The sequence below is a fragment of the Lycium ferocissimum genome, chromosome 2, assembly GCF_029784015.1.
Source record: "Lycium ferocissimum isolate CSIRO_LF1 chromosome 2, AGI_CSIRO_Lferr_CH_V1, whole genome shotgun sequence".
Lineage (NCBI taxonomy): Eukaryota > Viridiplantae > Streptophyta > Magnoliopsida > Solanales > Solanaceae > Lycium > Lycium ferocissimum.
Window position 1 is genome coordinate 70885478 of NC_081343.1, and position 22695 is coordinate 70908172.

At 36.4% G+C, this 22695-nt stretch overlaps 2 protein-coding genes and 1 pseudogene across 2 annotated transcripts; all 3 read right to left on the bottom strand.

The window, feature by feature from the left end:
- Nucleotides 1–476: 476 nt before the first annotated feature.
- Nucleotides 477–4590, bottom strand: LOC132047292 (probable carboxylesterase 16). The gene is made up of 2 exons (XM_059438295.1): nucleotides 3357–4590; nucleotides 477–1303 (listed from the first exon to the last, which is right to left on the bottom strand). Exons 1-2 carry the CDS (start codon nucleotides 4193–4195, stop codon nucleotides 763–765), a joined length of 1380 nt encoding a protein of 459 aa, XP_059294278.1. The 5' UTR covers nucleotides 4196–4590; the 3' UTR covers nucleotides 477–762.
- A 1321-nt stretch (nucleotides 4591–5911) lies between these two features.
- LOC132047290 (serine/threonine protein phosphatase 2A 57 kDa regulatory subunit B' theta isoform-like) lies at nucleotides 5912–11725 on the bottom strand. The gene is made up of 4 exons (XM_059438294.1): nucleotides 11548–11725; nucleotides 11332–11448; nucleotides 9535–10978; nucleotides 5912–6791 (listed from the first exon to the last, which is right to left on the bottom strand). Exons 3-4 carry the CDS (start codon nucleotides 10744–10746, stop codon nucleotides 6441–6443), a joined length of 1563 nt encoding a protein of 520 aa, XP_059294277.1. The 5' UTR covers nucleotides 10747–10978; nucleotides 11332–11448; nucleotides 11548–11725; the 3' UTR covers nucleotides 5912–6440.
- Nucleotides 11726–13662: 1937 nt separating this feature from the next.
- LOC132047293 (AUGMIN subunit 6-like) lies at nucleotides 13663–20815 on the bottom strand (annotated as a pseudogene).
- Between the last annotated feature and the right edge of the window lie 1880 nt (nucleotides 20816–22695).

Here is a 22695-nt window from a genome sequence, read left to right on the forward strand (position 1 = left end):
AAAATCAAATGTTAACCAAAATTTACTTAATTTGAATCTCGAACAAAATAAAATTAATGCAAGTACTTTAGTGAGCGTTATCCCCAATGAATGCAAACATTCATTTCTTTCGTTTTTGTTACGTAGTTGCTTGGAATGTTAATCAAATTGACATTGAATGGGACTCAAAACCAGGAGATAACATGTGGCAATTTGACAAAGACAACACTGGAAACATCGATCTCCTTTGGTCAACAGAAACCATTTCTTGGATACAAAGTCATTAGTAGACAAGCTGCGTCAACTGTCACAGGTCAAAGACAACGTAAAATACGAATATTTAAAATTTTGGAAAAATTAATTTCGGTCCGATTGAACAGAGCCTTCAGAACTATCTCCTTGAAAACACAGACACATGAAGAACTTTAAATATCCTGTCAAAAGATCTTTAATGCCAAGTACTGCTGAAATCCAGCCATAAGTATAACGTGTAACACTAAGCAGAATACATCTCTTCCATTATCTGCAAATGACAGAGAAATCTCTTGATACAGGGAAAAATGTTTACAAGGATAACACATACATGCTTAACTCTGAATAGGAGGAATACGTGGCTCAAAACTCAGCTAAACCTATTTTCTGGCAAATCACATCTATTTTACAAAAGAAACATCCCAAAGAAAAAAGAATGTGCGATGAAACTTAAAAGCCATATATGGTGAACCTCAAGTTACAAGGATCATTTGCCACAAAGATGCTGCTATACAAGACCGTCTATCCAACTCAATAAGAGAACTCGTGACCTCGAAGTGAAATGTGCTTCTTAACCCAGATGGCAATATCCTCAGCACAAGCCTGAGCCTGAGGGGTCTTGAGAAGCATGTCAAGAGTTGCAAACTCATGAACAGCATCCTTATATTCAAGAACAGGAGCATCAACATTTACTTTCCGGAGTTCCTCTGAATAAGCAATAGCCCGATCTCTCATCCAGTCAAGCTCTGCTACAATTGTCAATGTTGGGGGCATTCGTTTTAATGGAGGTCCTCCTCTCCCAGCAACGAGTGGGTTAGCAGCAGGGTGATCCAAATCAAACTCTCCTTCAGGTAAAAATAATTTCCAGGCAAGTATGCACATCGCCTTGTCATAGAAATAAGAATTTGCTAGCTTTATCTCGGAATGAGTTGGAACATTGCCAATGAAAAATGGATACATCAAGACCTGTGCCACCACCTTGACTGGGTCCAAAAGATTACCTGCTTCTACTGCCTTCCGGGCCACATAATCAGCTATATTTCCTCCACAACTCACTCCAAGGAGAACGCACCTAGTTGAACATATGAAAACAACAAAAAAGAATTACAAATATAGTAAGTTATTACTTATATTTAACAGAATCGCGAAGAAACAAAAAAAGGAGGATATTTAACCTGTCATGGTATAAGCACAAGAAAGTATTATTTTATTTTTTTGATGAAGTAAAGCACAAGAAAGTATTATTTAGGCGTGTACAGAAACTTTAGGAAACCTAAACATGAGAAAGTGACTTGATTCAATTATGGATGACATCCAGCACAAGTTCCTCATCGAACCAACACAAATCTACCAGCTGTATCCTCCTCATTCCATGACACAAACTGATTGCCTCGTCCTAGAGAATTAGTTCTTAGGTCTTTGCAGGCACCTGCTCCATTTTTCCAAACATATACCCATGAGGCTGGAGATATGCTACATTACCCTCTTAGATTTAGACGAATAACCACTTTCTAGAAGACGCCCCCCCCCCCCGGATCTTAATGGATAACGGAGTTTTCTCTAAATAAACCACTTGTAGGCTAAAAGACATCATCATTATTAAATAACAAACGGGAAGGTAAAAAGGAAGAAAGAACTGGCAGATATACCCTAACTAGCAGGGACACAAACATGAAGGGATATGAATCTAAAAACTTGGGAACACAAGAGAAATATAATTACTAAGGAAATGTCTTGCTTTAGAGAATAGTGATCAAACTGATTCTCTCCAATACAACATAGACTAAAATATTTTTTTTTTTTTTAAAAAAAATTATAACTGTAGGATGTAGGGAAAATTGCTGTTTTGGTCCCTTATTGTTGGCAAAGTAATTTTAGTACTTGTGATGGGGTTCTGGGTTGGATGCGCAAATTCTTTTTACATGGTGCAGAGCCAACATTTGGTAAGGCCATTTCTCATATTAGTAACGTTTTTCAATTGTTGCATTTCGTAGGTTAGTAACTTTATTTTCAAGTCCATATTTGAACCAAAAAATCTAGTTACACGTGAGGGGAGGTGTTTAGTTGTATAATTGTCCCACATGGATTTTCTAAATGAGTTTATGTCTAAAAGGGTTTATAAAATGTCTTGGGTTACACCCACTTATTACATTAAATCTTAAATTGGATAATCAAACTCTTCCACAAAAAGATGTTACATCAAATTCAACATAATATATACAGTATAAGCATAATTCAATCTAAACTTATAATTTTAGGACGACCAAGAGAAAAAAGGGGTCATTTCTAGTAGGATCCAAGATGGTATGACAAACCAATAAGACCACAATAAGCTTACTTCATTAACGTTATAGATTTAGAAATAACATACAATAGAATCAAATTATGCAACAATCTTAAATAAATCATCTTTATGAGAAACAAACTAATAAAGGTTCATAAAGAATTCAAAACAAGTACTGAAAGACAAACCAAAACCAGCAGCATCAAAAACACTTATTTTTTTACAGGAAAAAGAAAAGAACACTTCTATTCAGAAACTGAATCCAGTCATACCTAAAAAAATTAGTAGAATACAGGAAAATCAGCACGTGCATATCCTCCTAGTAAAACATTTTCCCTTCCAGGAAATGATATAGTAGCTATTTAACAGTATAACTCCTAATATTGCCCAAAGGACCACAGGAACAATGACCCATTTACAAGACAAAATGCACCCGTCTCTCAATGGAATTCAACGCATAACCACATGATATCATGAGAAAAATATTAGAAATTTGGCAGGTGAACATTCCACTAGTCATGAGGCCCAAAATTACGCATTTACATAAAAAACATTGCTTGGTATCTTCCTAGTCATCACTGCAGCTACTTTGAATGAATAGTTCCGCAATGGCCAGTCTAATAATATGGATTTCACCCCATTATTCATAATTAGACTGTGCTATATTAACTTTTCATTCTTCGCAACTATATCTGTGTCCACATTTCTTATCCAATCTCAAAAAATTACTCGTTGAACCAAGTACTGAAACAGATAAAAAGAAATCACATCTAAAGCATCCACGTCAAAAACCAAAACAAAGACAACAACTATTGAATAAGACAATAGAACCAAAACTAACCTCGACGGATCTCCATGAGCAGCCAACCAAGGTTCCGCCATCGATGCTCCAAACGCATCCGCTATATGCCCGTGACTATCCGATTTCTTCATGTCTCCTCCACCACCACGTCTATTCCCCAACGACTTACTACATTCAGCCAAATTTGCCTGCTTTGCTAACCAATGCAACGCTTTCAACCCATCCTCAAACGCTCCCGGATATCTATTCTCAGGCGATAACCTATATCCAACAGCTAAAACAATAACATCACAAAGTTTCGCAATTCTCCTACAAAAGAAATCATTCGATACCGAATCATTACTCCCACTCACAAACCCCCCGCCGTGAAACTGTAACATAACCGGTAATTTCCTACAATTTTTACCCATAGGAGCATATCCTCTATAAACCCCATTATCAGATTTCAATGCTAGATCATCCACATTACATGATCCATAACTATTTCGCCTATGATTGAAACTATTCCTATAACGATTATCATTCACATTATCAGTTGTAGCAGCACCATAGCTGTTTCGACGTGGATCAGATCCTATCAAAGCCTTAACCCTAGATCCAGATTTGGAATCGGGTTCGGGTGACCCGAGACAAGTTTCGGGTAGGAATATACGTATAGATTCGGATGTAGTTGGATCTATATGTATGTCTTTGGTAGCTACACCGTCGCTAAAAGAAGGATTTGAAGCTGTAATGGATTCTTCATCGGGACGTGACGTCACGCCGAAAGAGGTGACGTCATTGTTGTTGGCGGCATTGTTGTCAATGCGGTTTTGTAAGCGATGTTTTAAGATGAATTTGAAGAAAACACTGTATAATTTCACGGCCACGCTTGGCATTTAGCTCCACCGGTTTATTCCACTCTCCCTCTCCGTTAGGGGTTACGTCACCTTCCTTTTCCTCCAACCCTAGATACACCCTTTTTGTTAATTTATTGAATGATTTGTAATTAGTTGTGAATTGATCTATCTGGACATTGTTGAATGATGATGAGTGTGTGTTGGATATTGGATTGAATTGGTTTTGTTTGAGGGTTTTTGGGGGATGGATTGTGGATTGGGAAAAGGAAGATGGGGTTGCTTAGATTGGGAGGAGAGGTGAAAAAGGGTTTGAGATTACAGTGAAGCAAGAAGTAGTAAAATGAAAGGCAAAAAAAAAAAATGGAGTGATATAGCCAATCGAAACAGCAAAAAAGTTTGTGGAGGTATGATTAGGTGGGTGAAGAATAACATAGCATTTCTAGAAAATTGGGACAAATTAATTGTGGCGTCTGCGCTAGATTTGTTTGTCCCATATACTTAATGCGCTGATATAAAAATAATTAATGCATCCGGTAATACATGTCTTAAATTACTCTCTCCATTCCAAAATAAGAAATCACGACAAAAAATAATACTCCCTCCATTTTAATATAGATGAGTTTTTGGAGTGTGAGAAGCCCTTAAGAAAGTTAATTAAAGAACTGATAAAAAGATAATTTGTCAATCTTAACTTTTTGCTTCTTCCCATAATCAATGTTGGAAAATGTAAAATAGTTGTAGAACTCGTTAAGAGAAGGGTTATTTCAGAAAAAAGAAAAATTCATCTACCGTAAAAAAAAAAAAATGCAAGAAATTTATTTAAATTGGGATGGAGAGAGTATTAAAGAACTGTTTTTTTTAATAGTGCTCAATTTTCAAGAAACATCCAATAAATTATTAAATTAGTAAATTATACCTTATATTTATTGTTTTTCTTAATGAGTGTAAAAATGAGCTAAATTGACACTTATTTTGGGATAATGGGATAACGTTGCTAAAAATATCACTTTCTATCCTTAATGTTTTACTTAATCATGGTAAAGTAGTATGGTTTGGTATAAAGATGTGGTGCGCCTAATTTTTTACTCCCTCCATTCCAACAACAACAACATATCCAATGTAATCCCAGCCCTCGGCTAAAGTAAAATCAAATGAAAGCAGCTCTATCGCTCTATGCCTCCATTTCATTAACATTATTCTTTCATTAATAAAAAAATAATACTTTTATATTTCTATACTTTCTTAGATAAAAAGGTTTTTATAACCATACAAATATTATGACATACAGTACAAATTTCAAAGTCAGATAATCACCTTCTATTTTTTATTTATTTTTTGGTTGGTAGAAAGGATATATGTTCATTCCACAACATTTACTGACCCGAATATTAATAGGCGGATTAATACTTTGTACTGTCACTAAGAAGGTGGTCTGCGCCTCTAAATAACTTTCTATTTCTAGTTAGTATATATTGCTTCCGAGTGTCCCTTTTATCAAGTTAATGCAGCTGCAGGCTTGCAGCGAACACACGCAACAAATTGTATGTCATTACGAGATTGCATGTCATTTACTGCATTGTTTTTCAGTATACAAAGTGTCAACGCTTATGCCCATCCACTTGCAAATGCGTAGGGGAATCGAAAGTTAAGCTTTAAAAAAAAAAAAAAAAAAAAAATTCAGAGCAACAAGCTGCCATTCACACACAGATCATATGCAGTCACTCTTTCCAACGGATCAAGATCCATTACAGCAAATGAAAAGGGAACTTCTAAAATATTCATTGCAAGCAGTGTGAGAATTCAAAAGAATTACTACTAGTAACTTCTTAAATATTGCAACTTAAAATTGTCTTGCTTTGAATATGCCCAAGATTATCTACAATGTCAAAGCATATATTAAGACGGTACAGAGATTCAAGTGCAACCTAAAAGGAACTTTAGTCATGTACCTGAAGTATGATGATTTTCCAATCTCATCACACCAAACTCCAATAAAGCAAACACCAAATTAACTTTAACCAAACTTAACTCCAGCGACGCGTGGACTGCAGACTTTAAATCTTGAGGTTCTCCGGTTACGCGACTCCATATGTACACAGTCCTTGCCTCAATATGAGCACGGAGTTGGCATCCAACTCAATTTGTGTTACCACAAAGTGAGACCTGGGAAAGCAAAATTTTCAGGATGTATCGGACCCCACCTCCTTTTCACAGTTTCCTTCCTAAATTAGCATGCTGGTCAACTGCTCAAGGGAAAAGCAACAGCAACAAAGATATTAAGTCTTTAGCCAGATGGTGGATGATGTGTTGTCCAACGAGAAACTAGCACTGGCTCATTGCTCATTCCAGCAAGCTCCTCTAACCACTTCCAAGTCATTTCACGTTTCCTCTTTACCTCCCCTTCTTGGGCCTGATCTTCTTCGAATTTCTGCAAACACTCTTCAAAGAGTTCAGAATCGATATCAGAAAAGATCTTGCGGACATTTAATGTCAAGCTTTGCACCGCCTGATTCCAGTGGCCTCTAGCATTCTTCTCCAATGCAGGGAAGATTATCGGCAGTATAACTTTACGATTTTGTTTGATTAGGTTCTCAACATGATCATTATTCCATAGGAACAAAGCCCTCTCAGCCACCTGAAGATACAAAGTTAAAGATAGTTAAAGAAAAGGAGGAAAACGGCATTGGCAGATGTTCCATCACTAAATTGATCCAGTCCATCTTATTCCATTAAACAAGCACACTGTTTTTTCAGTTGATTGATCATTTTTCTATTTGATTCACAGCGATAAGGACTTCGCCAATATGTCCCTTCACAAGTTTTACGGTTATTTAACATCAAGTTGTCCCACCAGGCACAGCTGACAAACAGCAAATTAGAGCATCTCCAGCAGGCTAGATTTTCCCCTTTTCATTTTTAGTATGTTTGGAAAGAGGGAGTTGCAAACACAGGCAGGAAAAGACACTTCTACAGAGAAAAAGAGTTGCTTACTCATTCCTAACTAGGCTGATAAGCAGCAGCATATTGTCTCCTGCTCAAGAACTAAGGGATTCTGGAGAACTCCATTCCTCCTTTCATGTTCTCCATAGATCATGTTTGAACAAAGTTCAACTAGATTACGTTTCAAATTTTTCTGAGTTTCCCGCGTAGACTATGCACTGACATACCCGAATTCTCCAAAAGGGATAAGATCACAACAATGACAATGACCAATATCGACTCATTCTCTATGCTCCATATGAGGACTGGTGCTATTTATTTTATTTTTAAAATAGAACCGGTGCTTATTACATATCAAATAAAACTAGTCCATAATCATTCTTCTGCTTGCATTTACCTCATGAACATTGTTCTTTTTGCGAGTCAAAGATGATAAAATTGGTCATTAATAAAACTCTATTGCTTTTACAAACATGATTCCATTGCAAAGTTAGGCTTAGGATCGTGACAAGGTTGCATGATCACATACTTTATTGCTGGTGCACTAATACCTTGCTGTAGAGTTGGTATGCTGACAGAGATTATTTTTCAGGTGCTGAAAGTGGGAGATCAATGGAATCTCAAATAACCAGGTTCACAAACCAGGATTATGACATTATGGCAATTCTTGACATCAATCCCCAACCTCAACAAGCTTCATTCAAAGTACAAACTTGATGCAAAATAAAGTTTGCTCTAGATTTAATGAAAGGATAATCATTCATCTCCAACTTGATATTTCTGATTAATCTTTTGGCATCTGAGCAACTCTCAACATAACTTGAAAATATTGACATTTATTATTAAGGTTGATCTATTCCAATGAATGGAGCAAATCAATTAAAGATCAAATCATGATTTACTCAATCACTCCAACTGAAAAATCTGTCTGCTGAAATTGCATATCTCAATGTGCATCTAACTGATGCCACGAATAACCAACATTAGGAACGGCCAAAATGGAATAGGTAATAGTGATTTTGATGCTTTGACCCTAAAATGGCAAGGAAGATAATACCAATGACATCAAGGTTCAATGATGGAAGATAACAATACTATTGCTTTTGATACAAGGAGGCATTGATCATCTCAACACTATGTCAAGCATCCATACATATAACATCTCACTCGTGCATGTGCTCGCTAGTGTCACCAAAAAGTTGAAAAGGCTTCAAAGGAACTTTTAATGTTATATAGACAACGTAATAAAGCTCCATATGAACTGGGCGGTGGTCACATCTCCAATAAGGTGGTCTTGTAGGGGAGTGATACAAGAGTGGCACACACAAAGGGAGATGGAGGACCATAAACATCTCATGACCCTATTGATGTGGAACATCACAAAGAGAGAGAAGAGTTTGACGACAACATCAATTTTAGAGTTGGGGATGTGATGATACTCTGAGAGTGTCCTTCCAGACCTTGTACAACACATTCTTTTTTGAAACTGAGACCTTGTACAACACATTCAGTTAGAAGATATGGCAATTCATCACGTTTAGAGGACACGAGACCGCAGAGCTTATTAGCATAGGAGGTTCAGAGTAACTCTACAAGATGTGGAGATAGAATATTCCAAAACGTGATGGCATACTCTAAAAGCAAAGCATCACATAGTGCGAACAGGGCACCTGGAAATGGAAGGGAAGAGGGAAGAAATTGTTCTCTATGAAGTCCTACTGCCAGAGGTTACTTGAAAAGAGACGATGCATGGATTGTACACCTGTCATTTTAGATTCTCCGAACGTCAGAAAGATACTCAGTTCACTTGGTTTGGAAGTAAGGGTTAACGACTTTAGTGGCTGAAAAAATGGAGAAAAAGGAAATTACCTTATGTAACCTAGAACTTCGGCCCTTGCAATGTTACTTTGGAGAGAGAAGAATGGAAGAATATTTGCAGGGATGAAAAATGAATTTGCGAGGTTATGGGATTGGCTCTTGATCTTTTGTAAATTTTTGGTGCACTTATAAGTTCCCCGTTAGTGTAGATGATTGGACGGAGAACCACATTTTTCTATGGGTCTTTTGTACGCCACTTCGTATATCCGAGTTTTCCAGATAACATCAATGAACTTATAACTTTGTTCAGAAAGAAAAAGAAAAAAAGAAAAAAAACAGTAATGAACTATACACCACATTCCTATTTCAACCTGAACTGATCGTGACTGATCAGCAACATGGTCTGAAAGGCCATAAAACCATGATAGATGTGTCATACCAGCACCTGACATCTATTTAAGTTAAACACATACCCCGCATAGCAGATCTTGTATTAATGAACATTTTATTCAGAATCATATTTAGCCAGCATACTGAGGTTCAGTCTGGCAAACCACAATTAATTTTTGGCAAAGAGCAAAGGACGAGAAATAAAATACCAAATAACTAAAACTACTAACCTGAAAGTGTGAGCTGCTCAAACAACGGCTGATCTGACGAAACAAAGGCACCATACAGCGTTGGAATTCCGGAGACTGAGTAGCTTCTAGAACCTCCTCCAGCTCACCTAAGAACATTACTTCCTTGGAACTGTTTGTGATAGGCCAATATTTCAACAAACCTCTTATGACAGTATCAGCGAGCTTGCAGTCCTTTTCCACAAATTGTGTTATGCAGTAAGATAACTGCTGATGATACATTTGTATACACTTTGGTTTATGAAGTGGAATAAGAGCTCGAACAAGGAACAATTTGTGCTCTTCCTTCAGTGGAAGTGCAAATCCATTGATTATGCTGCCCAAAATTTCTAAAAGTTCTGCTATTCCATTATGCTTCTCAGTTTCAAATATAAACCGGTAAAATATATTGTTGATTGATTTCCTAATGAAAGGGCGGTGCACCATGAATTTTCCATATATGCGGTGCAGAACAGTCTTCAAGTACTCCCTTTCTCTTGGATCTTCTGAATCAAAGAGATCTAATAACCTTAGAACAAAAGAGTGATCAACGTATCGCTTAGCCAATTTTGCATCCGTCTCTGGCGATGCTACAAATCTGAGAAAGAACTCATACACAATTTGCAGATGCGGCCATGCAGGATCCATCAGGGGTTCATCTTCGTCTAAGTCAAAAGCTTCCAATACTTTGTTTTCACGAGGTTGAGGAGTAAGAGGCCTGAACAGATTTGAAGACACCATTTTAATTAATTCCTGAATGACAGTTTCTGTGAATTTTCCATTCGCAGAACTAACATAATCAACAAGCTCCACTAATGTCTGCCGCTTGATGTCTTTTTCTTTCAAGTTTTTTGTTGGGTCAGTAAAGTCAAATAATACACAGCACAAGTTCAGCTTTTTGATGAACAAGTTTTGCTTCTCAGCACTTGGTACATCTTTAAAACTAGGCAAGTTCTCAGACGGAAAAACCGCTGCATTTCCATTCACCGTAGCATTTACAGCCTGCGGTAGCTTATTTCCATGATTCGGCCCTCGAGTTGAAGAAGTGACTCCTGAAACAGTAGTGGCACTCGAATTTCCTGACCGCGAACTAGACAAATCGCTGCTTCTAGAACTAGTTGAAGCATTTGACGGTGATGCAGAGCTTCCTCCATCACGATTTTCTGCTGACTTGGAAGGCTTCTTAGGGAGCCTATTGAGTATCTGTTTGAACATCACTTGAAACTAAAATCTTCTGGTTGTAATGTTTTACTGATAGAAACACTCTCGAAACAGAACGTTCATCAATCTGAAAGGTCTAAGCAGCAAAACAAAGATGATAAAACCAATTGTTACCGAGCCAGTGAAGATCTCATACACCCCAAATCCTTATCTTCCACCACCCTAAACCAACATACAAGCTCTATATGAAATCGTTCCTGACAAGACGAATAAATCTCCTTTTCATCTGCAAAAAATAACAAAAAGGCAAGTAAAATGAAGAAATCCAAGGACTCTACTAAAGTCAAATGTCTTGTTTATCATGGAGAAAAGAGCTAAAAGATCAACTCTTGTTAATTTCCCTTCTTTTTTTCCTCTTGACAAAGTAAGTCATTTGTATGATGAACAATTCCACACTAAAATTCCAGGGATCAGCCTATAAAATTCATAACTTTATATGATGCCCACTCTCATTTAACAACATGAAAGGTGTATTCTTGGTTTACTAGGTAGTACAAAAGAGCAAAACCCAGATGCAGAAAAATCATTTACTTAACAAACAAAGCATCAAAACATCTGAATCAAAACTGAAAGTCTTACCTATCATTTAATGCCATTAACCTTTGTTCTTCTTTTAGCTATTCAGCTAGGTCAAAGAATATTAAGATCTGGACTATGATGTACAAAACTCAGAGAACATTCCCTTTCAAGAATAACCTGAAAGATAGAAACTTGAGGGTCAATAAAGATCAAAATGAGTTGTTAATGCTTACATTAATTATATAATTTTAAGTGATGTAAAGATTGAAACTTTACAGAGTTGGGTAAGTGATTGAAATCTAAAAACAGGCCCAACTGAGTAAAGATAGGAAAAGGGGTTGATGGATTAGAGAAAAGTAAATCTCTGGTTGGTGTTGCTGATGTTAATGATGTGTTTGGTTAGCTAGAATTATTCTTCATTTTTTTCCCATTTTCTCTCTTAACTTTCCTTTTTTTATATCCCTTTTTTCCTTGTGTTTCTTTTCTATGTCAGTTTCTTAAATGTATCAAATCTGAATAAAATAGAGAGGTACACCTTAGATTCATGATCAAACAATACAAAAGATTTACCCCCACTTTATTTGATTTGTTCCAAAAAGAATATATCTTTTTATATTTAGCAAGTTTTTTAATTTTAACATTCTATATGACAGGTTTAAGACCACAAGATTTAAGGACTACACAAATTTTAACTTAAGATTACAAAATTCAAAAAAAGTCATTTATTTCTTAAACTTCGTACATATTCAAATTAAGACACTTAAATTATGTCCGGTGAATATAAAGCTAATGCCTAATTTGATTAATTTAGAATTGAAGAGTTATTTTATTGCCATATTCTGTTCCCTTGTTTCTTTTTGCTCACAGATTTCAACATCAAAACCACTTTGCCATATTATTCTCACCTTTGGGCTTCTCCAGATTTGGACAATTTTGTATTTTGACAAATCTGGCCTTCAGAGTCTCGTTTTTTAAACAGAAGTCCTAGAAGTGAGGGTTGAAAATGAGATTTGAAAGCACAAGAATAAAGCGTATTGATCGTACACGCGCTTCAAAGTGTGGGCCAAAGGCCAAGTAATTTTTGTAGGAAATGTCCATGTGTTTATCCCACTTTAAAATGGACTACATACAAATAAAGGAAAAAAAAGGTAAGAAACTTACAATCAAGTAAAAAGTCGATAATATCATCAATATCTCAATTATAACAAGCCTTGAATTCTGATTATAGTTTGAAACTTATGTAGCTTCTGCCGATTATGCACCAAACTAAACACGCCCCCCGGCCGCGCAACCACCCACCCAATCCCCTTCCTCTATTTCTTTTCCTAATTAAATTATTTCATATATTAACAAAGTGTTCAAATTTCATTATGCCTTAGGGGCGTTTGGCAGAGTGTATTAGGTAAAATAATATTGATATAAAATTTTAGTACAATGTTTGGTTGTTAAATTAAGTTTAGTACAATTAATATCAATATTATTTATACATCATATTTAACATTATTCTTATAAGTATATAGTAATTCATGGCATTTAACAACAGTATTATTCCTGTTCGCAGACACCCTCTTCAATATTATTTAGAAATTATGCAAGGCATGTTAATTTTAATACAACAAACCAAATAATCACTAAAAAAATAATATCAGAATAACTAATTTCAACAAAACTTGTATTCGTACCAAACGCCCAAGTGTAGAAACATGAGGGCATCACTGCTTGCTATATTACTTGTTGATATGGGAACTGGGAAGAATGTGGATCAGAAATTAATCATCCAATTAGAATCACATAAAAGGACATGCAAAGGTTTGAGATGTGATCGTATCCTCCGAAAGATAAAATCTGGATGGTCCACATTATTACTAACATTCAACTGTTAGCTCACGCTTGAAGATTTTCCTCCATGGATTTTTTAACTGTTACTCTATGTTCTTGCTTTCAATCATTTTGTAAATTTTCCAAGTCACTAGACCTCCAACTTAAAGTGGAGGCACTCTATTTCTTCCCATAATGTCATCATATTTTTGATAAGGTAAGGTTCCGATAATGTCATCATATCAGACTGGCTTGTGCTAATATGTAAAATTGTAAGACATGAAAGTGGTCACTCCTCACCTATCAGAAGCAATTAAGCAAAAGGAGCATTCACTGAAGATAATGACAATTAGAGGAAACCAGATAGAGAAAGGGATCCTACACATGGAAGTCGGTGGAAGTTACTGTCATTGGCCACATTATCCAGGAAACTACAGACCGACAATGCCGGCCCTAGCACTCAAAGTCAACATGTCAATATCCAAACATATCTTATGGAAAAACAGATTTAAGTAAAAGAAACAGAAAAAGAAAATGAGAGATTCTCTTGGTAAAAACAGATTTTAAGTAAAATAAGCACAAAAAAATCAGTCAGATTTATCACCAAACAGCAATTGAATGGATATATGCCATATTATAGAACAAACGAAACATAAATTACTTCAACAGTAATTGCAGATTGAATTGTTACAGAAAAAAGAGAAGCCCGGTGTACGCAGCATCCATGTTGAAGCAGGGCCTGCAGAAGGGCCGCCGTCCAAGGGAGTGTAACGTAGGCAGCCTACCCTGACGCAAGCATCAGCGGGCTCGAACCAGCATGGAACCAACTTCACATTACTGCAAGGCTCCCTTCGAATTGTTACAGAGTAAACAAAAAAGAAATCAATCAGGAGCAAGAAAATATTTCTTTTCCCATCAGTATACAGCACACAAATGTCTGAAGCAGTCATGCCAATCTCCTGCAGAAGAGCATTATGCCTATAGCCCACGTTGACAAGCCGGGTAAGCACATCAAAGTCTTGGCTCGGCCGTGATCCCGCTGGCTGAGCAATGTTCTGATGTTCAGTTACCTGTGCTTCCCCAAGTCAAATGAAATGCAAAAGATAAAGAATGATACACTTGAAGCATGAAGAATGCAGGAAATCACACAATCAAACGGAAGTTAGTACGAGGAGGGCATTCCAACAACAAAAAGGTTGACAGTACAAGCTTCTGAGCAATCTCTTCAAGACCAAGCAGACATATTATCCAATGTTTGATCTCAATGCTCCATCAAAGCAGTTTCAGTTTCTGACAATGGTGCTGCAACAGAACGACTCTATTAGAACATTAAATTATCGAAAGTCTGGTAGAGCAACAACGAAGGCATTGCGGAAGATATCATAGGCAAATGGTGATGGGTCCCAGAAAGGGCTTTTACTAACAGGTATAAAAACAAACCGTTCTGTTTGAGAGTAAGTATAAATGAGAAACGGTAAGTTTGTCGAACATGCATGTGGTAGTTCTACTTAGACAAACAGGTTGCCTTTGTGGATCAAGAGCAAAGAACAGAGCATGGATCTTCTAGAAGAACGAAGATTTAAAACTTCCACACAAAAACCAAGGAACAGCCTGAATAAATATGCACTGGGAAGAAAGCGATAAAACCTGACTCATTCTCGACAAATCTTTCTCAAAGGGCAGTGAACCAAAGAGACTTAATCCAGTAAGAGTTTAACAGAGAACATGTTTAGACACCACACAATGTCCAGATTAGGAAATGATTTCAAAACATCATCATCGCATGTTATCAGTTACAGCATAGAACGACCATTCAGGGATTCAGGGATATAGTGTGAAGGTCTAAGCATCGGAGAATCAGCATGGGAAACTAACTGTGGAAAAATGAATTTAAAACTACATCAAAATTGTCAAACCGATCTATTAGGTAAAAGATTGCAACAAACATACCAAGTAAATCCTCATATGAATCTGCTAACAATGATGCATCCATAAGAAGAGGAGGTGAAAATACTTGATCCTGAGCTTCCTCCATATCATAAAATGACCTATGTGCATCAGAAAAGGAAGAGCTTGAACCCATAGTTGACAGAAAACCATCATAGTCATCCACAGACTGCAGATCATTTAATAAGTCAGGTATTCCATCAGACTTGATGTTCATGTGATTATCTGGAGGACCAGTCCCTAAAAACGATGAATCTGGTTCTGATACAAACAACTTTTTTCTTCTCAACAAGTTTGCCCGATCACCATGCTGTGAAAACCCAAACCCTGAGACAGGCTCAAAGTAGTGCTCAGAACTATCATCAGAACGACTGTCTTGAGATGATCCTTGATGGTAAGATTGGGAGCAAAGTGCAGCTTCTCTGACAGATCTCTTCAGATTTTGAACAAAGCTTGTAGCATTATCTGCAAAAATAAAGAATACATTTAAAAGTCCAGCAATTAAGAAATCAATGTATGCATTCAGAAGGCAGAACAAAAACCTTGTGCAGGATTGTCGAACGCATTATTTAATAATTGCTGATCCAGAGACTTCCTCTCAGACATATTTTCAATTTGGCTGGTTTGGGCCGAGATCTGTCGCTTCTGTGCACCACCTTTTCCTGAAGAATTTGGTGTTACACTAAACAAAGGTGGGAGCTTCAAGGTGGAGGGACTGGCTGATGTCTTTTCAAATTGCATGGATGACAATCTTGAGCTCATCTCAGCTACCTCATCAACGTTGTGTTCCTGCAGAATTATGTTGTTTAAGTTTTTCTATTGTTTCAAAAGGTAAAAGGAAGTCTCACAAAATGCTTCACAAAATATTACCAATGTCCTCCCACTGCTCTGTGCTTGGACTGGTGAATGTGATCTACCCTGAAGCTTGGCCGTTCTAGAAGAATCGGATGAAATACTACTGACTTCTTCTGTAAGTTCTAAAATTGAATTCTGTATGGATGGAGCAACTTCCTTCAGTTGATTTATGAGTACCTAGAGATCAACGAATTTACATCACAAACTTTCAACAGTGTAATTGTAAATATTTTCAATTTAACTGTTTTATATGTTGAGAATGCCAGGAAGAACTAATTCCAAATGTCAGGTAATCAACTGAAGTCGTATAGGAGCAGTTCGCCAACATTTGAGCTGAAATTGGAAAAACATTGTTTGAAGTTGAAGTTGGAATAAAATGGAAGTTAAAGTTGATTTTGAATAGTTGTACGTTTTTAGGAAACAAGCTTCCATAAGTTGAAAATTTGTGTGGGTGTTAAGGATTTGAGCACCTTCACTTGAAATATAGGTACAGAGCACAACTTCAGTTTGAAATACTTTTTCAAGTTGAAGTTCAAGATTTGCAAGGTTTACAACTACCAAAAAAAAAAAAAAAAATTGCACATTTTCAGCACCTCATGCAGGTGTGAAATAGATAAAGGCCACTTTCCAGATTTGACAAACATGGCCAGTACACAACAATTAAAGACGGGCATACAGATACCCCTCTGTCTATGGATAATAGAGTAAAGAGACGAGTGATAAAATCAACATAACTTGGGGAATAAGAAAATTTTCAAAAGTTAGGACAGGGGACACCACGGTGCAATTTGAAAAGAACAACCATCCAATCCACAAAATGGCCCCGCTGGAAAAAACAATGTAACCCAGTTTATATGTAATTTTGTACCAATGTGAATTTTTTTTTATTTTTTTTTTTTTTTTTTGAGATGGTAACAAACGTGGAATTTAATTTTCCTTATGAAGAAACAATGATACTTAAGGGAAAGATGCTTCCCACCTCAAAAGGAGAAGAATATATTCAATCAAAAATGTGGAAGATAGAAGGACTTAAATTGAGAGTATCTAGTTGACAAACCGATACTAGAAATTACATATTTCAAGCTCGACTTGCAAAATACTGCTAGGTCAAGATAAATTATAGCTTGAGCAATTCAAGCTGTTGTGCAGAAATAAAAATTAATGATTTATTTCACTTTCTTTTCTTGTTGGTGGGGTGATTAGACGGGTACTTTAAATAAATACCCAACTATACTAACCACCTTGCTTTCACCTGAGTCCATGTAAAATAGTTCATAAGCGCAACCAAATTAGACTGAATATCAAACCTGTATACTAGCTAGGTGCTGCTTATGTTCGGTAAGGGTTGCAGCCAAGGACTCCGCATGACCACCAGTACCATCATCATGTGAACTCCTCAAAAGCTCTGGACCCTCTCCATCATTTGCTTTTGCCTGCAAAAAGTAGTGGTACCAGAGAGAAAGTACGAAATGAAAATCAAAGACAGATTCAAACTGTTAAATTAGTTACAAACTGTAAAACAGGTGTAAACTTTTTTCTTTTGTTTAATACGTTGAGTCTCCCGTTAACTACTTGTAAAGTCCAAAATATGAACAGACATGGTGCTCGACGACATCGCAAAACAGTGGATGCATACTGCTTAGTAGTATTGAAAGCTCTTGCACCATATTTATACCCACCCTCTAAAAAAAAATAAAAAAATAAAAAGAGTTCTGATAGGACTTATAGAATCTTGAGTCGAAGAAATCAGCATACCAGTTGAAGGGACTGTTTATGAACACGTTGTAGGGCATGTGTCCAGCGCCTCAAAACTTCTGCTATATCAACAGTAGGATGGCCTCTTGCAATTCTCTCATCAACTCGAGAAAATGTATTATCGTCTACTTGAATATGAGAAGAATCTGAACTCTTTACATGTTTTTCTCTATTCACATCTGCTTGTGATCTTTCAACTTGGTCTTCATTATCTTGATGTGAAGAAGCCAAATCGGTTGGTGGAGCTACAGAGCTTTGATCCATAGCTGCGAGCAAAGCTGAACCAGAGATGCGATACCTAAATGATAAAAATTAATAAAACAGTTTGAAGGCAAGGCCAGGTTTTAAAACCAAGAGAATATGGAAAGTGATCTTACCTATGCTCACGATGAGCAATAAGATCTTCTATTGGGCCAGAGGCAAGAATCTCATGCTGATCTGTATAAATATATATACATAATACAAGTAAGTGCCAGGTATACAAAACTCTATTATAATAATTGCAAGCTCAGTGAGAGTATCACTCTGCAAAAGCACGCTAATTGCATAGTTTTATTAGGATATAATTGACAAGTGAGATACTGATTGAACGCACTCTTGCGAGACAGCAAAGAGTCCCACAAACGGGTAGCTCTTTGAACCATATGCGAGCTCTGGCTTGAGCTTGATACAAGTTCATCCCACAGTTCACCTTCCAGCTTTACTTTATTTCTCACATGCTGCAGCTTTTCCAGTTCTTGTTGCAAATAAGCCTGAGACCAAGGAGATCCAAGATGATCCTCAGAAACGATTATTTACCCAAGTCAATAAGGGGCTAAAAATCCAGCGCCAAGTCTTCAAAGAAAGATAACAAGATTATTTCACCTCTTCGGCACAAAGCCCTCGAAATTCAGCTGTCAATTCATGAGCCAAATTAGACCACATGGCCTGTCTACGAACTGCTGTTTCTGCATTACTCAAAACCTTCTTCTTTCAAGAGCAATCCTAGCCTATTCACATAGAGGCAGCAATTAGATCCATCCACTAGAAATAATTTCTCATATCAATCTTGATAGTGTCTACGCTACATATGAATTTAAGCTTCAAGACTAGCAAAGCAAACAATCATAATAACAATCAATGCCTAAGCATAGACTACTGGTAAGCTACTTTGCCAATGTGATACAAGTAAATAGCTTCCACATTGGGAAAGAAAACCGAGTCAAATCATATGCTACCTTATATCTAAAATACGCAGAAAACTAAAACCTTGGCTTCAGGTCATTAGGCGGTTAGATTTCAAGGTCACAAGAACCCTAATATTGAAAAAGGGTCTGTTTAAAAGCCTGGTGAATGGAAGGAATCAGAAGAGAGACCTTGGTTACAGGAAGTAGTGTGGCTGCATGTGAGAAAGCTACGTCTGTTAATGATGCAGGCAAGGGGTTAGAAGCAACATCACCAGCAAACATTCGCCTATGAACCTCCCTCAAAGCATGCAGTGAAAGTTGCCATAGAAGTTCAACAAACCTGCAGTAAATATGTGAAATATATAATGAATATTAAGTACATGAAATGGCTATAATGTTACTCTTTACACATCAGCATGCAAACTTCACCTTAAAGGGTATGAATCAAATTTATACGAGTATGATAACGGAAAATGGAGCAGGTTTTATCTAGCTCTGCCACTTACAAAAGGAATCATTTCCCCCAAAAGTACTGTGAAATTCAATAATTAGGTAAAGGCACCAAAAAGTTCATCAACATTCAATAGAATTATTATTCAGGCAGGCCACGGCCTAGAATGAGGGCATTTCAGGGCTACGCAGGTGCAAGAACTTGCTTATGGGCCCTTATGAAAATTCAAACTTCAAAAATGTCATCTACTCCCTTAGAAAAGCTATGGTGTCTGTAGGACCATTATTTGCAATATCTAGCCAAATTACTTTCCGAGTTTAATCAACTTGCACTGGACTACCATTTGCAACAATAATACCAGGACACAGAAAATCAAATGATAGCTCAAAATAATTAAAATGAACTAGAACCAGAGTGTTATATCAATTGAACTTGGTATCAATGAGCCAACCTTGGTCCACAGCATGTGGCAAGTGATGAGACCCTCGAATTACTTCTAGGCAGTGCCCCTTGTGATTCCAGCTCACTTATTATCCCTTGTACAACCTACATTTTCCAATAAATAAATAAGCTTTCACTAGAAAAAGACTTACTCTAGACGAATCTATACAAATCATTTGTATGCATTTCAATTTATTCAAACTGAAAAGACCTATCTGCTCAGGAAAAAGGGAAATTTTCAAAAATATACAGCCCAGCATAAAATATCACGCCACTTAGCCCAATATACAATATCATACAACATTATACCTAGGGGAAAGCATTATACATAATGTATCAATCTTGTATAAATGTGTATAAAAGGTGTTTATACAAAAATATTGCCTAAACCGGATAACAAACTCAAAATATGGGCTACATGGCGTAAATATTTTCTCCCAGTAATTTTCCCAATAAAGGAACTTCCACTAGAAGAAGACCTACTCTATACGAATCTATACAAATCATTTCTATCCATTTCAATCAATTCAAACTGAAAACACCTTAGGAAAATCATATTGTAGAGAAGGTAAAGCATAATTACCTTACGAAAATCGCGAGATTGTGCCGAATCAAAAATCGGCCAAACCTTATCAAAATCCTGAAGAAAAAAAAATCAGTACAAAACATAGTAATTGTAAGCCTAAATCACATATGAGCTAAGAAGTACATTTCGATAAGTCTCAAAAAAGAAGCAATTAATTTACCTTAGCGGATTGAGTAGGACCTCTAAGAGAAGATAAGATAAAATATAGAAGCTGTTCTCCCAATTTAGGGTTTGAATGACGGAAAAACCCGACCCGAGGTGTACCGTTACCCGCTCCGATACCGATGATGGATGGATCCAACCCTAATAACAAACAGTTAGTGTACATTGCACTTTCCAATTCAACCTCTCTTTCCTTTTCTCGGTCCATCGTCATTCCAATTTTGCTTCAACTCTCCGCTTTTTGGTTTGTTGGATTTGAATGTTTAATTTTATGTGAATTTTTAAAAGAGAAGTCCTTCAACATTAGTCAATTTAACAGACGGACCTGGTTGTTGGATCACATGGGATAGTTTGGTTCAAAGATTTGGGGTGTATTTTAAAATTTCTGGTTGTTTTGTGGTGGATAAAAAATAAAAAAAAGGAAAAAAAGAATTAGTCTGTGTCTTTTTGGTTTGTTGATTTGAATGTAAAATTATGTGAATTTTGAAACGGAAGGGCTTGTAGATTAGTTAATTTAACGGAAGGGGTCTGGTTGTTGTTGGATCAAATGGGAGAGCTTGATTCTAAAGTTTGGGGTGTACTTTTAAATTTTTGGTTCTTTTGTGGTGGGGTCGGGTTGGATTAGAAAAGGAAGGATTTGCGTTTTTAGCCGATTGAAGAAAAATTTGAAAATTCGTGGGAGGGATGTTTCTAACGTGCGCAGTTGAAATCATGAGCAATTATTATTCTGCGCTAGCCGGCCGATGCGATTTCGTCATCCGCAACTTCGGTAAAGTAATTAATTAATCATATGATAAAATTAAAAAAAATGTATGTGCAAGTAAATAAGTATCATTTATGTATTGATAGTTATAGCTTATAAACATTTGGTACGAATAAGTTTTTGACAATAGTATTGCGTATGAATTACTTACTTTACCAATAATTTTTGTCTTTAAATACTTTTATTTTTGTAATTCTTATTTCATATTTTTGTTGCATAATAAATAAAATATTGACGATGATGTATCACATCACATTAAAATGGAGTAGATGAAAAGGAGGTTCGCTTTCGGTGTCTAGTGTGATAAGAATGTATCATCAAGACTTAAGTTTTATAAAGTCGTTATTGGACCAGCTGTGTTGTATGAGGTGAAGTGTTGGCCAGTCAAGACCCCGTACATCCAAAAAAAGGTTGGTTATGATGGGTCTGAAGAGATGTAGAAGTAGACATAGGGCGAAGAAGTATTGGGGAGAGATGATTAGACAAGAGATGTCACACATGTAGCTTACCGAGGACATAACCCTGGATAGGAGGACATGGAGGTCGTGGATTAGAGCAGAAGGTTAGTAGGTAGACAAGCGTTGTCTAGTTTCCTTAGCAGTATTATTATTTATTATTATTATTATTGCTCTCATATTATCTTATTCTTCAGTTTTGTTGTTACTTGTTTCCGTTGCTTCGGTTATCATATTATTTATCGTTGCTACTTTTCCTTTTTCCATTATTTTCTTCTCTACTATTTTTCCTTTCCATACTTGATTTCATATGCCTTATTAAAATTTACCAGAAGCAACCTCTCTACCTTCACAAGATAGGGGTGAGGTTGTGTACACACCACTCTCCCTAAACTCTACTTGTGCAATTACGTCCGATGTATTATTGTTGTTGTTAGTCTTGTCAATCCTACAAGCTTATGAGCGAATTGAACAATATAGGAAGATTTGCCCATGTGATAGAACAATATGGCAAGAAAGGGATGAGAAATATAGTACCAAGTGTCGTAACTACGAGAAAACTCGTGAATAATTTAAAACACATGTAAAATTATTTATCTAGCAAGATTTGTGACTAATTTAACAAGATAGATAAAATGAGGATTGTATTAAAATTACGATCCACCTCATGACTTGTGAACAATGTAATCTTTAACAAGACTTGTGGATAGTTTAATAAAATATATAGAATGTGTTAAAATTATGTCTACCTAACATAATTTTGAAAGCGTAGTGTTCAGTTGTTCAAGTTATGTAATGCCGAAATTATTTTTGTATATATTTCTTAAACAAGAACCTTTTTAAAGCAACAACGCAAAAAACTATTTGTGGACCATTACTTTTCTAGAGAAATTAACTTAAATAGTCATCCACCAAACTGTTTAATCTAAAAATAATTGACGGAAGCATAATATACGTATACCGGTTAAAAAAAAAAAATCAATTCGACTGGTTATTTATGCAAAATCCCTATTTCGACCCCAATT

What these genes read in the sequence shown, in the direction of transcription:
- LOC132047292 (XM_059438295.1), bottom strand. Translation starts at nt 4,195, where the DNA reads ATGCCAAGCGTGGCCGTGAAATTATACAGTGTTTTCTTCAAATTCATC. An exon ending in GCTCATGGAGATCCGTCGAG is followed by an intron (nt 1,304 to 3,356) that starts GTTAGTTTTGGT and finishes ATGTTCAACTAG; the next exon opens with GTGCGTTCTCCTTGGAGTGA.
- LOC132047290 (XM_059438294.1), bottom strand. Translation starts at nt 10,746, where the DNA reads ATGTTCAAACAGATACTCAATAGGCTCCCTAAGAAGCCTTCCAAGTCA. An exon ending in TGAGCAGCTCACACTTTCAG is followed by an intron (nt 6,792 to 9,534) that starts GTTAGTAGTTTT and finishes TTGTATCTTCAG; the next exon opens with GTGGCTGAGAGGGCTTTGTT.